This window comes from Anolis carolinensis, chromosome 2 (assembly GCF_035594765.1).
Source record: "Anolis carolinensis isolate JA03-04 chromosome 2, rAnoCar3.1.pri, whole genome shotgun sequence".
Taxonomy (NCBI): domain Eukaryota; kingdom Metazoa; phylum Chordata; class Lepidosauria; order Squamata; family Dactyloidae; genus Anolis; species Anolis carolinensis.
The window spans coordinates 306,450,950-306,468,332 of NC_085842.1; the positions used below are offsets into that span (position 1 = coordinate 306,450,950).

At 40.9% G+C, this 17,383-nt stretch overlaps 1 protein-coding gene across 2 annotated transcripts in view; it reads left to right on the forward strand.

Moving 5' to 3' along the window:
* The window catches only part of alpk2 (alpha kinase 2), an 81,887-nt gene extending 72,341 nt beyond the window's left edge, over positions 1-9,546 (forward strand). For both annotated transcript variants that reach the window (XM_008115129.3, XM_062972531.1), the window contains one exon: positions 7,697-9,546. In XM_008115129.3, coding sequence (XP_008113336.1) covers positions 7,697-7,916 — 220 coding nt within the window. In that variant the 3' untranslated portion in view covers positions 7,917-9,546. The remainder of the gene's footprint in view (positions 1-7,696) is intronic.
* The last annotated feature ends 7,837 nt before the right edge of the window (positions 9,547-17,383 follow it).

Below are 17,383 nucleotides of genomic sequence, written 5' to 3' on the forward strand. Positions count from 1 at the left end.
GTTGACCTTAAAAGATGAGTGTGCATTCAAGTCATCCCAGGAGAGAGAAGATATTTCTGCTGAAGCTGCCTGTGAGGAAGCAGAATAATTGTTCCCAGTGGAATCCAGTAAGTCACTGGAAGAGTGAGAAGGATTCAATTAGAGTTGTCAAAGCTCTGAGTCATGTCCTGATGGGTGCAAATTCTCCAGTTTGGGTGGACTCTGCTCTAGGCAAAAAATAAAAGGATTGGTGTAAACGTTTGGCTTATTGGTTGTTTTACTTGTAAAGGGCCATGCACATTCATTATGTTAGTATATGTAGGAGACCATGACCTTGCTACAGTTTGAAGGCTTCATAAGTTTGTTGATAAAGACTTTCATATTTCTTATCCCTGCAATAATTATGAAGCATGCTTCACCCTCAGCTTTACATCCACTTCCTGGCTACAAACAAGTGTTGTTGTTGTTGTTGTTGTTGTTGTTGTTGTTGTTGTTGTTGTGTGCTTTTAAGGCATTTCCAACTCATGGCCATCCTAAGGCAAAGCTATCATGGGCTTTTCTTGGCATAATTTATTCTAAGGTGGTTTGTCCTAAGGTTGAGCTAAGTATGCTAGACAAAACAATTATGATCCCATCTTCCTGAGTAAGTGGAAAAGAATAATCCACTATTTAAATTTGATCTGGGTGGGAACAGCTCTTTTAAAATTAAGATTTGTCTTAATTTCCAAAAAGGAAATTATAGTCTCTTTCTACATCTGTAAATGTGTATGTTTGAATGGCAAGCTGTGTAATTGGTATCTAATATTTAATGCATAACACCCAATGAAATAACCAGGGAGCAAGGAAAGGTCAAAATTAGGTAAATTGCGTAAACATAGGTGGCAATTAGGAAAAAATGTGGTTATTGCACTATTTCAGTTTGGAAAGCACATACAAAGTCTTGCTACTGGATACAAAACAAAGTCAGTGTGAGTCTGAGAAAATCAACAAAATCAGTATCAAGATACTTTCACTTTGTTGCCTGCCACTCTAACGTGCTTTGGGACTATTCTGTCATAATTTCAACTGAGACACATTTTAGAGATCTCAAAGTTAGGTTTTGTACCACGATTTCACCATAATACATATATGGTAGGCTATTCATAAATAATCCATTACAAAAGTAAACAAACATAAAATACACATGATATGTTTAATAGGCTTGCTCAAATAATTCGTTTTCCCCGTTAACCGTTATTAATTCGTTATTTTCGTTTGTTTTGAAGCAATTTTGAAGCATTGGTTGTCCACACGTCTGGATATCGCGGTTTCGAATCGCGAGAGGCCATTTTTCGTTATGTCGTCGTTTTTTTCGTTAGGAAAAAACAGCTTTTGCAAATCACCCAAACTCCCACCATTCAGGCCCTTTCCTTTTGCCCCTCAGCAAAAGGGGCGTCACGGGCTCAGCCAATGGGAGGGGGCGAGGGGGAAGGAGGCCGAGGAGGAGGAGGAGGAAGACGGAGGGGGGAAATGGCCGCCGCCGCCGCCGCCTCAGCTCAGGCCTGGTGTCTCTCTGTGAGGCGGGAAGGCGGCGGATGGAGCCGGGAATGGAGAGACCGAGAGAGACAGAGAGGGGCCCGGCGGTGAGGTTTTGACGTCTGTGCAAAGCTAGGCAAGTGGGGTTTATATATCTGTGGAAGGTCCAGGGTGGGAGAAAGAACTCTTGTCTGTGGGAGGCAAGTGTGAATGTTGCAATTGGTCACCTTGATTAGCATTGAATAGCCTTGCAGCTTCAAAGCCTGGCTGCTTCCTACCTGGGGGAATCCTTTGTTGGGAGGTATTAGCTGGCCCTGATTGTTTCCTGTCTGGAATTCCCATTTTCTGGGTGTTGTTCTTTTACTGTCCTGATTTTAGCTTTTCTGTAGCTAAAAATGCATATAAAATTGATTCTATAGGGAGGATAAATGATTGGATTTCAACTCCTACAGCTTAGCTTTCTCTGCCAATAATGGTACCATATCAAACTAAACCTCCCAAGATTCTGTAGCAGTGAGCCATCTTGGATATTGTAAGGGATTTATTATTATTATTATTATTATTATTATTATTATTATTATTATTATTATTAGACCTTGCTCCCAGGAAGGTGCCTTCGCTGTGGCTCCCAACTTATCTATCTACCTTTCCACATATTCTCCACATTGTGTGTATGTGTATGTATATTATATATACATGAGCCCCGATGGTGAAGTGTGTTAAAGCACTGAGCTGCTGAACTTGCAGACCGAAAGGTCCCAGGTTCAAATCCCGGGAGCAGAGTGAGTGCCTGCTGTTAGCTCCAGCTTCTGCCAACCTAGCAGCTTGAAAACATGCCAATGTGAGTAGATCAATAGGTACCGCTCTGGCGGGAAGGTAATGGCACTCCATGTAGTCATGCCGGCCACATGACCTTGGAGGTGTCTATGGACAACACTGGCTCTTGGGCTTAGAAATGGAGATGAGCACCAACCCCCAGAGTCAGACATGACTGAACTTAACGTCAAGGGATACCTTTACCTTTACCTATACACACACACACACACACACACACACACACACACACACATTATGCAGGGACTATATACACAGTATATATCACACACACACCAATTTAACAAAGTTTCAGCCACAAAAACAAAGTTTCTGAAGTAGAACAATGACTTTCACAGTAAAGACAACCCAATTTAACAGGAAATAAGACTTTCAAACCAGGAACAGATTTCTGCAATTATTAAAAAATGGTTTATTATAAAAGCTATGAAAATTCGCCAAAAATCAGAGGATAAGGGAAACGTTCCAAATTTTGGTGAGCTATCAGTGTTAAATGTGTTCTACCACTGTACCAAGTTGGAAGAAGATCACTCAAAAAATGAGGGTGGGAGAGTCCTGTAAAGTCCTCTCCCTCTGTGCTGTTTTTGGGAATTGCGCATGCGCGTCCGCCATTAACGAATTAATTTAGAAAATAACGAATTTTCGTTAATTTCGAATTTTTTGGGGGGCCAAATTCGGAAATACCATCAGAAACGAAAAGCTGCCCCCCTCTAGTTTTGAAACGAGTTTAGAATCAAATTTTTCGTGGATCGATCAAGCCTAATGTTTAATACATAAACAAGCATATTCTGTTTATATTTTTCCAATTGCTTAAATCATTATTCTTCTGCATGTATTTTCTAGAGATGAATAATTGCCTTTAATTCGGCTGTTCCATTTTCCAGCTAATCATAGAAACAATACAATATACTAATACTTGACTTGTGTCTCCAGTATATTTAAACTAGGGCAAAGGACACTCCAGTGTCTTCCTGTTATTACTGAGAGTCTTAACAAAAGCCACTAACGCAAAGTATTATGAGTAATTCGTGGCCGTTTATTTACTTCCCCATAATGTTATGTGCATTTAATGAGCATTCAATATGTGTTCTGGAGGATTGTCCTGACCCCAAATGAGGTCCCTTTAGCTCAACTTTGAAGATCACAAAAATTGGCAACAGTAAAAGGCCACCTAATGGCTGTTTTAAACATTTACACAAAACTGCCAGCAACAACGTGCAATGTTTACAGTTGACTCTGCAGAAAAGCCTTGCAGATGCTGATTTGGTGATGTTGCAGTTCTGGTGAAGTCATTAAGTACTGACCACAGGAAAAAAAGTCAAATAAAAAAGACCCAACAAGTACTTGCACACATACATTTTCAAGGCAGAACCCGCACTCTGAGTTTCTTCCATTTCTCTCTAAGGATCTTAAAAAATAGTGCAGGCTTTGAGATTTGGGCTGTAAAATCAGGCAGCCTTATATGTGGATGAAATTATTGGGATAATTAATGTTTGTCAGGTATTATACTGCTGGAACTGCCATTTTATGAAATTTCATGCCATTTTTGGCATCGTGTGTTATTCCATCTTTTCTTAGGCCAAGTGTTGGTATAGCATTAGTTAACCCTCCTATTTGTGGTTGTCTCCCCCAATTGCTCTGTCAAATGTTATATTTCATTTGAATGTTTGTGGCTTTTAGAATTCATTTTAAAATCCCCTCTCTTGGTTTTCGGCTAGACTGAAATACTGTAATTAAAAATTTAATTTTTTCTCATCACACTAAAATACAGAAGACTCTCAGTTAACTGGCACCCACGAGGATTGGTAGATGCCAGATAAAGGTGATTTCTAGTTGCTTGAGAGTTACTATTAAAATAGGCCTACCAAATACTATATCCCATAGTAAAAGGTAAAGTTAAAGGTTTCCCCTGACATTAAGTCCAGTCATGTCCGACTCTGGGGGTTGGTGCTCATCTCCATTTCTAAGCCGAAGAGCCGGCGTTGTCTGTAGACACCTCCAAGGTCATGTGGCCGGCATGACTGCATGGAGCACCGTTACCTTCCCGTCAGAGTGGTACCTAATGATCTACTCACATTTGCATGTTTTCGAAATGCTAGGTTGGCAGAAGCTGGAGCTAACAGCAGGCACTCACTCCACTCCCTGGATTTGAACCTGCAACCTTTCAGTCTGCAAGTTCAGCTGCTCAGCGCTTTAACACGCTGCTCCATGGGGGGCTCCTATATACTGTACAATACCACAATAAATTGTATTAATATCAAAATATAGAAATTAAAACCAATATAAAAACTGATTTAATTGTATGATTAAGGTTAATTTTTATTTTTATGTAAAGTGTTATTCCTTCAGTTTTTTTGCTGGTAACTTGAGAGTTCTGGTTGCTTGAGTTTCGGTTAACTGAGAGTGTAGTGTGTAAGTTTGCTAAGCAAGGATAGCTGTAATATGATTTCATTCAGCAGAGGGCACACTTCCTCCTTTATAAAAATATAGCAAAATGTCTTCAGTCTTCTGAAGAAGAAAATGAAGCATCACTCACGGTTAGGAAATGAACCTTTGTCAATGCAATGTATAATCAATCCTACTCTACCAGGCTTCTTTTAAATGATAAGTTTCAGTTCAAATGCTTTGAGAGTGCTATACCAATTAGGCCAGATGGGAAAAGAGGAGAGAGTCAAATCATTCAAAGAGCTTTTTTTTTTCTTTCTTTTTTTTTGGGGGGGGGGGGGGAGTGCAAAAACAAAGAGTTTGCATTTACCTTATGTGGTCAGGATGTAAAAGGGGCAAACTAATACACTACTATTCGAAGGAGCTTTGGGATTCTGACAAAACTCTCTGGGCACAAAAAGAAGCCATAATATGGTACCTGGGGGACCTATGTGTGTCTACACTGCAGAAGTCATGCAGTTTCCTAGAAAAATAAACATATTTAACCAAATCTGTGCAAGTCAGAACCTCAAATGTGGAGGAGCAGTACACCAGCTCAGAAATATTGCTTCGAAGCCATGGTCTCTTGGAAACAGCTCAGAAGTAGCTGTTGAAAAGGAGCAAAACGAATGACCAACAAAACCCAAGTTTTATTTTATGTGCGCATGTGTGTGTGCATGTGCATGTGAATCCTGTCTTTCCTTTCTTTTTCTGAGCAAAATTATAGGATCTTTTTAAGTACAAAAAGGGATGGACAAATATTTGAATTATAAAAATAAGTTAGGGCCCATGATTTTGCAGATGTGATGAAAACAACAGAGAAAGTTCTAGGTTTGCAGTAAAAACAGCAATGGGAAGATGAGTGTTGTCTTTAACTGTGTGTAAGTGCAAGGGGAAAAAAACAGAGTTTACAATATGCATTACTCCAAAGGTATGCTTGAAAACACTTTAGCATTTGTGTGATCAGTTAAGAGGCACTTACAAGACCAAGGTGGAAATACTTGTTCCATCTCGGTCTGAAGCAGGGATGTTTCTTGGTGGCCTTTCATCAGATGTGTGGTTACTGATGCTCAGAAAGCTGAGCATTTAATATTGGTGCCTTCCTACTTTGTCTCTCTTCTCTCAAGGAGAATGGAAGAAATGCATAATGAAATGGCTTTATGGCCCTATTTTTTAAAATTCTAACATATGAAGAGATTAGTTATTGTCACCAGGACTGGAGTTATGTGTATTTAAATGTGTATTTTCAGCAGTATTGTCACTAATACTGGGAGAATGGCATGCAGCACTGAGTGTTCGAAACGCCAGAAGGAAATTAGAATTGTCTTGAATGAGAAAAAGGGGAAAGCTGTCAAGCATTCTTATTAAAGTAAGACAGGCAGGTCCTCGGAAGAGCATTAGTGGCAGTTGTTGACACCATATAAAATCTGAAATGTTTCCATGGAGCCTTTGGCTATGATGCTGGGTGATCTTTTGTATAAAACCCCTCGCTTTTCTGTACCTGATTTAATCTGATTTTATTGCAGAATGGTGGATATACCAGACAAAATGGAGGGAGAGTGGGAGAAGCAGGAGGAGGAAAAAGTGGGATAGTAAAAATAGTTTTGGTCATGACATTTTAAGGGTAGTGGAGGTAGGTTAACAGCATTGATTCCTTTGCGAAGGAATGTGCATTTTTTGAGTCCTGCTGTGAGCCCAGCAAGGCAGAAAGCCATCCATTTCAGTAGGTTTTCAGCATGCTTTTAACTGGGTAAAGACCACCTGTGATTTTACCAGTACATTTCATTTCCAAAATGCTGAGGTAGCTTTGTACTTGTTACAAAAATGTTTGCGAGGTTGTACGTTTATCGTAAGGTGAACATAAATATTCATAGGAAAAAGTCTTGTAGGAGCAGATACCAAAATGATAACATTACCTTTTGATATAAGAACATTCTCTCAATGTGAAATATTCCTTCAGTCTCTATAGCAGAGGGTAAGACATTGAAAATCATTCAAATTTAGCACATTTTGCTGTGTTCGCATTTCCCTAGTAATTTTGTGACTCATTTTGTTGGCTGTTATAACTATGTATAGAAATGCTCAAATGAACTTTTAAGTTACTTTAGTGGTAGAAATTTGTGGACTGAAGGAAAGTTTCATGAGCAGAAGAGTTCATAAGTGAAGTATTATAAGTTTGGATGCATCCAGTCCTGACCCTTGTTTTTAACTGCCAGCATAGTTTTGCAATCATTGAATCAAAACAATGGATTTTTAACTACCAGTGACACTTATCCCTTGGTTCTTGTTGCCCCAACTTGTGTGACCATAATACTTTTGCTAACTATTGAATCAAAGCAGTGGAATTTTAAGTAAAAGTGATACATACATACATACAGATTGGTTGTTGTTGCTCCAATCCTATGGGGCTTGTCAAATTTTCTAGTCATTTTATTATATCACAAGCAACTTGAATGTGGATGAAATTCAATGGAAGTGAAAGTGCTGGGTTAGCCAGTTTACATTTCTGATAGCCCAGTTGCCATATTTTTCTTCTTACGTCATGCCCAGAGGACTAGATGGTCTTTACTGTAAGCTTGAAAACATTACTTTTTGGACTAAAATGCCAGACTGCTCCGGTCAGCATGGACAAGGACATGATGACTGGTAAGTTGGGGAAACTATAGTCTCCAGAATAAACCTTTCTGAGCTCTGGCCCATTATAACCCTCCCTAATACACTCCTATCAATATTTTATTGCGGTGGGACATCAACCTGACCGTTTTCATAATGGCAGTCGATTTTGCTGGAGAAGGTATTGATAAGGAGCAAATGAAAGCACTGCTATTTCTCCCCTCCTATTTCTATGGGCTTAATGTGTTGTAGGTTTTGCAAAATGAAAATACTTTTCATTTTGAAGGTTTTAACCCTCTTTCTTCTTTTTCTCTCTTTTGTTCTTCTGCAGGTACAAAGGTTTCAAAGGCAATTGCTCCATCTCATTCATCGACCAGTTTAAGGCCCTCCACCAGTGTAACAAATACTGTGAGATGCTAGGACTGAAATCCCTTCATGCCAATACTCAGAAGCAGAGAAGGCCAATTGTTCCTAAAACCAAGGTGCAACCAAGCTCAAGTACTACTCTCAAGAAGACAGTGGGCAGTGCGCCCGCAGCCAAGAAAACATAGGAGCTCCGGTACCCTTCCAAAAGAAACGTCATCTTTGCAAAATGACCCTCCTGGAAATGCATTGCATTTTTCAGAACAGCACACACTGAAAGTAGCATGCCCTCTGAGCATTCAGCCATTTTATACAAGTATCTATAAGGCCATCGAGTGGTAGAGTAGAGAGATAAGATCATCCATGGCTGAATATTTGAAGAGGTCAAATAGCCAACACCAAGTTTAGTCCTGTGTGCGGACTCTATAAGAAGACTACGAGTGGTGACATGGATGGGATTGCCATTTGTTCTTGGAAGGTTGTGTTGAATAAGGACTGTCAGGGGAAATTTCCTTGAATTGATTCCCCCTACTCATGTAATTCAAATGCTAAGTAGGTAAGTATAGCAGGAGGATAGTCCAACTCACAGGAGGTGCTGGGCATACATTGTACTCCATCAAAAATATGTGTGAGCCTGATACACTCTTCAAGAGGAAGTGGCAACAGCTGCTATTGCTAGATGTTTCTGAATGCTTTCTTCTCAGAATGGCAAATATAAAAAGTGACTGGGAAACTGACCTGTGGACCTTAATTTATTTTATTTTAGTTTAAATTGCATTTGCACTGGAATTCAATGTTGACAATTATGCCAAAGGTATGATATAGTATTTAAAACAGTCAGATTCACCCAGGTAATCTGGGACTACCTGGAATTCATGACCACAAAACATTATTTGTGGTTCTCTATTCCCTGATCTTGTCCCTAATTCTAGCCTTAAGGCCTGCAGCTGCCCACCAAGTTATGTGTAGCAAGACTACAGCTGGAAAAACCACATGCCCAGCTCTTATAATCTATGTGTACTTTTTCAGTGGTAACTGGGATACCCTCCAACATTTCACTGATAAAAACTGGAATATATGTGGCTAGGTACCATCAGAATATGGGGCAGATGTCAAAAGTTTTTCATGAGGAAGGACATGCAAGAAGCTAGGAGAAGCTGCAGTCGTTTGCTTTTGCCTGAGCCTACTGGGAAGGGCAAGATTTTGCCTTTACCTCTCCTCTCCTGCAACTGAGTGCAAATATGTTTGCATTTTGTATTAAGTTTTCAGTAATTAAAGTAAACTATGGATAAAGGGGGAAACTAGGAGGGGGAGAGAGAAACTGGGACAAATTAAAACCAGCTGAAAAAGTGGGATGACACAAGATTAATTGGGACCGCCCCAGCTAAACTGGGACTTTTGGAGGGTTTGAGCTGGCATGCAAGTGTAGGGGAAAAGAAAGAGAGAAACGTGTAGGTTTGCTGTGCATGTATGAAGATGTAGTTAACTTTAGCAGCAGAAAATATTTTGATGGGGCAGTGTAATTCCAGCCTTAAGTTCTAAAGCGATCCACCAACAGTAGTTTAGAGAGATGCAGTAGAAGAAATCTGAGCGACTTCAGATTTGTCTTGTTGTGTTTCACAATGGCCAGCACATCTTTACTAATGAATTTTGAAATCTGTGTTTTTATTATAAATGTCTTTTAATTATTGCTTTTATTTTACATTTTAATTGTATTTTTGTATTCAGTCTTATTGTGATTCCTCTTTTCAGGAGAAAGGTGTGATATAAGTCTAATAAATGCTGGGCAAGAAGGGTGCTCTGGTTTTTAACTCTGAATGTGTTTTAATTGTTTTTAACTGGGAATTTTTAAATACTCTTTATATTTAATCCTGTTTTAATGTTTGCATATTGATATATTTGAAATTATATGCTAATGTTTTTATGTTAAGCTGCTTTGAGTCCCCTTCAGGAGAGATAAAGTAGGGTATAATATATAAAATATATAAATATAATAATAATAATCTTCACTTACAGTTCAGACCTCACCATCTGAAAATAATATGCTCTGCCATAGTGCCTTGTCAACACAAAAGTTTCTTCTAAGCTTTAAAAGAACGATGGTTGATGTTTCTTATTGCAAGATAGGCCTAGAGATGCATTTTTGCAGTCAAAATCCCAGAATCCATAGGAATTGTAGTCCAAAAGATTAGCTGTGTGTGAGTAGGCTGCTCAGGCATATGTGGATGTTCAAAATCTGATGCCATTTTCTCTCGTTGCATTTCATAATATTTTGATCTACAAGAGTAATTCATTTCATTATACTTGTAATCCAGTTAGGCGTAAATCCTACATCTCAATCAGCCCATCACGGTTTCCAGGTCAAAACCACTGAACTATAATTATGGTTTTCTTTCCTAATTATTTGCACAGTAATAATGTTCCTTGTTATACTCATACTCCACACATCTCCCCCAATTATATTCTTGTTGAAACAGGATGTAGTGCAACTGTGTTGACAACTGAGCTATGCAAGTGAACCAACTGTACTGAGTACACCATGGCAGTGTAGGAAGCAACAGGTTTATTTTTTGTTGCCACTATGGAAGAGCTGTTTTAAGTATTATAGGCTAGATCAGGCATGGGCAAACTTCGGTCCTCCAGGTGTTTTGGACTTCAATTCCCACAATTTCTAACAATCGATAGGTACAGTATATGTACACTCCTCTTGCTTTACTACCAACAAACCATCTGAAGATGCCAGCCAGAGTTGCAAGGGAAATGTCAGTAGAGAATGATGCTGGATCATGGCCATAAAGCCTGAAAAATGTATAGCGACCTAGCCTGTAGGCTGTCAGGAATTGTGGGAGTTGAAGTCCAAAACACCTGGAGGACTAAGTTTTGCCCAAGCCTGAGTCAGATGAAGAGTGCAGAATGAGCCATGTGGTATTCAGAACTGGTTTCTCTAAAAGCAGGCAATGGGGAGAAACCCATGAGAATTGGTGCCCCTGCTGATCCCAGCATTTACTTTCTGAAGTAGTTGCCTCACTACGTCAAATAGCAGAAAAGGACAGAACAGCAGAGTAAAGTTAGATGAGAGTTGTCTTTTTCCAACATGAAAGACCAGCATATTAATTAAGCCCAAAATCACTTAGAGACTTGTTAGATAATGCAGATTGTCACATAGCACCAATAGTGGGGGGAGCTACATGGAGTCATGAATCATCAACCTGCTCAAGGTTTCTAATACAAGCTACATTAAAGAAGTCGATTCTTTAATCCCTGTGATGATGCTGAAGTCGATACTATGTAGCACTGAGTTGACTTTGTAAGTGAACAGGCAAGGTAGAACACCTTTTCATAAAAGGGTTAGTGTGGATGTATCCATGAACAGGAAATTATCTCCAAGGTTGCTAATCTAATTGTCTGCACTAGACTGTATTCAACACAGTATCCAACACATCCCTGTTAGATACACTCAAATGAGCATTAACCAATATTGACAGATTGAGTATCTGTTCTGCCCCCATACTATTTTAACTACTTGGAAGGCTGTGCAGGGAACAGATCGGAGACTATATAGTTGAATCAAACAAGAATTTATTAACTGACAAGAATGTTAAAGTTTCTCTTCTGAATCTCACTACAAAGTCTTTATGAGGAGAGGCAATGTCTTGAGAGATAGACACAGTTCTGGCAGAATTGAGGCTCTTGAATCTTTGTTTCTTCCTATTGTCTCTTTCTTGTATGGTGTTCAACTGTCTCTAAGATGGTGTCAATATTAATCTCTGGACTTGAATATAGATCCTACTGAACTTAAATACAGCTCTGACTGGGCTTGAATACGACTCCAACGGGACATGCTATTTGGAGACCTTCTGGTATTCCTTTCTCTTCACCCTCCAGTCATGAGGCTGTCTATATAGACCCTCCAGAAACTGTACATAAAATATTAATCCCTCTAACTAAAAAGGTCTTAACTAGGGGTAAACAGTGAAGGTCATCATGGGGCATGACAGTGTCCCTTGGGACCAGACGTGTTTTGGATTTCGCACACACACACACCCCCCCCCCCACACACACACTAAAATACCCCTATTTACATTATGAATTATCTTAGAGATGGGACCTGTGTCTAAACATGAAATTCATTTATATTTCACATATGCCTTATATACACATCCCGAAGGTAATTTTATACAAAATATTTCAAATACATTTGGGCATGAAAGAAAGTCTGTGTACACTGAAACATCAGAAAGCAAAGCTGTCACTATCTCAACCACCCATGTGGAAAACTGCAGATTTGGAATATTTTGGATTTTTGAATAAGGATACTCAACCTGTACTTGTAATCTAAGGCTTTTCATTTTCCATTCATAACTGAATTGGTCCTGTTGGGATTTGGATTTTTCCCTGATACCTGGAATCTGAAATCTAAGAAGGAAATTTTCAATGGGAGGAGTTGTAGAAAGAGAGCTGAAATTTTATTCATTAATCAAAGATCTTTGCATATCCCAGCATAAAAATTGAGTTGCCATGACAATAAGCAGCATCAAGACCATTATCCAGACTGAATAATAATAATAATGTGACAGCTTGCCAACCTGGTTCAGAACACCTTGGCATTTTCTAGGAGATACACACACTTGAAATAAGCTTTGTCTGGTCTGCAGACCTTCAAAATGTTGACTGGCATCTTTTTCATTAAGCTGGATATATGTGGTTGAAATATGAAATATGATTGGAGACCATGATTCAGATTCCATCATCCATGGAAACACACTGAGTGACACTGGGCCAATCACACTTTCTCCATCTGGAGATGAAGAACAAACTCTTCTGAACAAAACTTGTAAGAAAAACCTGTGTTGGAGTGTCACTAGTCTGAAATGACTTGAAAGTTCAAAACAATACCCTTATATAAAATATGAGATCCTGAAACTTAAGAGGGCTTAATTGGAATGCTGAAGCTTAATACGTCCTTATTGACTACACCATTAGTTAAAAATTGGGAGCTCAGGCAACCAGAAGATGATGAGAGATATATACAGATTACCTGACAAAAGGCAGACACCTTTTAATCCATCAGTCCAAAAAGGATGGGAATCTCCTTTTCAATTATCTGATCCATGCCTACTTTCACCCTGCAAACATGGGGCATATGAAAAAAGGATGGTAACTGAATTAAACAGAAAAAATATTGAGATGCTATGCCAAGGAGGAGCAACAAGAAAAGTGAAGTAAAAATGTTGAGAAATAACATTTAACTTTTGATAAATATCAAGAGTGATAAAGCAACACAGCTATCAGAGGAAAGGGAATTTCAATAATAAGGTGCCACAATGACAAATGGAAAAGCATTGGAAAAAGCTGGAGTAAGTCAATAATTAATGAGAAGATCATAGAAAGCTGAAAAGAGGCAGCTGGAACAAATACATAAAATAAGTGCATTGTCAGAGCAAAAAAAAAGAAGTAAGTCAACAAATAATTAAGAAAAGAATCATTTAATAAACTTGAAAAAGAAGAATAGAAAGTAAAAACATTGGGGCAAGAAGCACTGTGGTCTAGCTGGCAAGCAGAAGGAAAATATTTCGATATTTAAGCCACTGTACTAACCAACTCAGTGCAAAAGACACAAAAAGGGGAAAAAATCACCAGACTGAGAGTAATATTGAGTGATAAAGGAAACAGGCTTAGTGGCTGGAAACAGACTATACCATTCCCATTGGTGCATAAACAGCAGGGATGGAAAATAAGTTCAATAGATTTGATGGAGTTGATGAAATGAACTATTTTGCACTTCCCAGGTATCTAATATTAAGCCTCTGACCCATTTTGACTTTTGAAGAGTGTTTTGTGCAGTTCATGCAATGTAATATATACTTTAAAGCAGTGGTTCTCAACCTGTAGGTGTTTTGGCCTACAACTCCCAGAAATCCCAGCCAGTTTGCCAGCTGTTAGGATTTCTGGGAGCTGAAGGTCAAAACATCTGGGGACCCAAAAGTTGAGAACCACTGCTTTAAAGTATTTGAATAGCCAAAATACATGCATTGGGGTGGAGAGGATCTACACAAACACTGGCTGAGATAGAGAACCAGGAGCTGTTTTATATAGCTACCCTCCCAATGCCACCACATAAATCACTTTATAAATCATGCTGACCACTGCCAACATGGTTCAATTCAAGAAGGCTTTTGACAAGTTACAACATGTCCAGAGAAGGATGACCAAAATGATCAAAGGTTTGGAAACCAAGCTCTATGAAGAGCTGGGTCTGTTTAGCTTGGAGAATAGTTGTCACGACCCAGGCTACAGAGCACCAATAACCATACGCAGAGGCCAGATTCTATCTAATATCTTTATTAAGGAAATATATAAAGTTAGTAAAAGCAAATGTAAAAGATAGTCCAGAAGCAGACCTTTCAGGAAAGGTCAAAATTAGTCCAAGGAAATAATGTCCAATATGAAATATTAAGGTCCAAAGTTGTAATCCAATAACCGAAACACTCACTTTGCCAAGCAAAGTGAGGGGAGATGACAAGGTCCTTTAGTCCATAAACTTGAGCAAGGCTAGGAAATAACTTGATACTTGAAACAAGGCTTAAAACGTGGAACAAGGTAACTAGGAACAAGAACAAGGTCCGTGGAATAACTTGGTAAAATCCGTGGAACAAGGCAAGGATTGGTCCTGGGAAACAAGGCAAAGTCCGTAGGTAACCAAAGGCTGGGAAGCAAGGCGAAGGCTGGATAGCAAGGCAAGGCTTGAGCGAGAGCGAGGCTTGAATCGGAGCGCGCTGTCCAGACACAACCCGCTCCGTAGGCTGACGAATTGACTCCGCGAAGTTACTACGCGGGTAAAACATCTATATAGAGTCTAACTTTCCCACCGAAGCAGTTCTCTGGGAATCAGAAACGAAAGCTAAACTCTGAGACCAGATGTTAAACTCCTTAAAGATTCTCACGAGAAGCAGTCTTAATTGGCTACATTCTTAGCTGCAATCCTCGCACTCCTGCGCGAAGCTGAATCCAAACTTCTCTGTTGTTTACAAAACTCCCGGCGCAAGAACACGGGAGAAGTAGACTCTGGGCTTGTTTGACATACTTCTGGGAGACAACTTTCTTGCAGGTGCAAGGTTCCCAGATCTGCCTGGGAAAGATCTGGCTGAGAGGAATCCAGTTCAGACTGGGAAGGTAAAAAACCCAAGTTTTCATCTTCATCAGGAATTACAATGTCCTGAGCAGGACTACAAGGCCCATGGATCATCACACTATCCCCCTCCTCAAGGCCCCTCCCAAACTGGGACTCTCTCCCCGAAGCGCGAGGCCGCGGTTTGGTGGGATAGGTCTGATGAAAGCGACGGGTTAGATCAGGAGCGTGAACTGTGGAGGCGTCTTCCCAAGAGCGCTCCTCAGGGCCAAAACCCACCCAGTCAATGAGATATTGCAGGCGGCGGCGGTGAAAGCGAGAATCCAAAATGTCCTCAACCTCGAACTCCTCCTCCCCATTCATCAAAACAGGAGGGGGGGCCGGTTGGTCTGTATCAGGACGCACACCATCCGCCGGAAGGAGCAGGGAACGGTGAAACACTGGGTGGATGCGCATTGAACGCGGAAGTTGGAGTTTGAAAGTCACGGGGTTTAATTGCGCCACCACTGGATAGGGGCCAATGAAACGGGCATCTAACTTCCGGCAAGGGCGGTGGGAGGGCAGAAAGCGAGTGGACAGGAAAACCCGATCTCCTACCTTAATTTCGGGGCCCGGCTGGCGATGTTTGTCAGCGTGGCGTTTATAGTCCTCCTTGGCTTGGTCCAGTTGCTGGAGCAAAAGTTGTTGTACCGCTGTGAGTTCCTGCAGCCAATCCTCTGCTGCGGGAACTTCTGAAGTTTCAATGACAGGGGGAAAGAAACGTGGGTGGAAGCCGTAGTTTGCAAAGAACGGCGTTTCTTTTGTAGAAGCTTGAACTCCATTGTTATAAGCAAACTCTGACAGTGGTAACAGAGAAGCCCAATTGTCCTGTTGGTAGTTTACATAACAGCGAAGATACTGCTCCAAGGTGGCATTGGTGCGCTCCGTTTGCCCATCTGTTTGAGGATGATGAGCTGAAGATAAGCGAGAGTCTATGTCCAATAGTTTTTGTAGTGCCTTCCAAAAACGAGAGGTGAATTGAGAACCACGGTCTGTGACTAAACTCTTGGGCAATCCATGTAGTCTGAAAACATGTTGGAGGAATAGATCTGCAGTCTCTTTGGCCGTGGGAAGACCTTCACAGGGTATGAAATGGGCTAACTTGGTGAAAAGGTCCACCACCACTAGGATCGTGGTGAATCCACAGGAAGGTGGTAGGTCAGTGATGAAATCCGCAGAAATTATTTCCCATGGGCGAGATGGGGTAGGAAGGGGATGTAGAAGCCCTGAGGGTTTCTCCCTTCTTATCTTGGAGCGCTGGCATACTGGGCAGGTGTTGACATATTTTTCCACATCTTTGCGGATCTTGGGCCACCAAAAATCCCTTAGGATCAGATGCATGGTTTTAAATAGTCCGAAATGCCCTGCTGGTTTGCAGTCATGACACAGACGAAGCGCTTTTTCCCTGCCCGGTCCGGGTGGGATATAAACATGATTTCTATAGCAAAGTAGTCCATCTTTAAGCGAAAAGGGAAAATGCAGACCTTGACGAAGTTGGTCCTGCGCCCAGGCATCTGCTTGCTGACTAGCCCTGATTTCTTGAGCACAGATGGGTCCTGGAGTAGAGGAAGTTGAACCAATGGGAGTGGATTTGGTGTTCCCCACTGTGAGCGTGGCAAAGTTCTCGGGTTGTAGTAGTTGGGATTCAAAGGTCTCCTTGCGTCCTGCAGCGTATTCCGGTTTACGTGACAGGGCGTCTGCTTGCTTGGTTTGGGCTGGGGTCACATAATGGATCTGGAAGTTGAAACGTTCAAAGAATAAAGCCCAACGTTGCTGCCTCTGATTTAGTTTGCGGGCAGTTCTTAGATGTTCTAGATTACGATGATCAGTGTGGACTTCAATGGGAAATTTGGCCCCTTCTAGCCAATGTCTCCAAGTTTCAAAGGCTGCCTTTATGGCCAGTAGTTCTTTTTCCCAAATGGTGTAATTCCTCTCTGGTGTGGTTAGTTGACGAGAGTAAAAGGCACAGGGATGGAGGTGATCTCCCACCGGTTGTAAGAGTACAGCCCCAATTGCCACATCAGAGGCGTCCGCTTGCACCACAAAAGGGGTTCCAGGATTTGGGTGCTGTAGAATTGGCTGGGAGGTGAATAGTTTCTTTAGTTGCTGGAACCCTTTCTCTGCTTGATCAGTCCAGCGGAAAGGCTGCTTTCCACGGATGCAGCTAGTGATGGGGTCGGACCAGCGGGCAAAATCTGGAATGAACTTGCGGTAATAGTTCGCGAACCCCAAGAAACGCTGCACCTCTTTCTTGTTAGTTGGCGCCCGCCATTCCAATACTGCTGAAACCTTGGCTGGATCCATGGAAAGCCCTAGAGGCGAGATGCGGTAACCAAGGAAATCTACCTCTTGTAGATCAAAGGCGCATTTTTCCAGCTTGGCATAAAGTCCATGATCCCGCAATCGTTGTAACACCATTTTGACGTGGTTCTCATGTTCTGATTGTGATCTAGAAAACACCAAAAAATCGTCCAGGTAGATTATCAA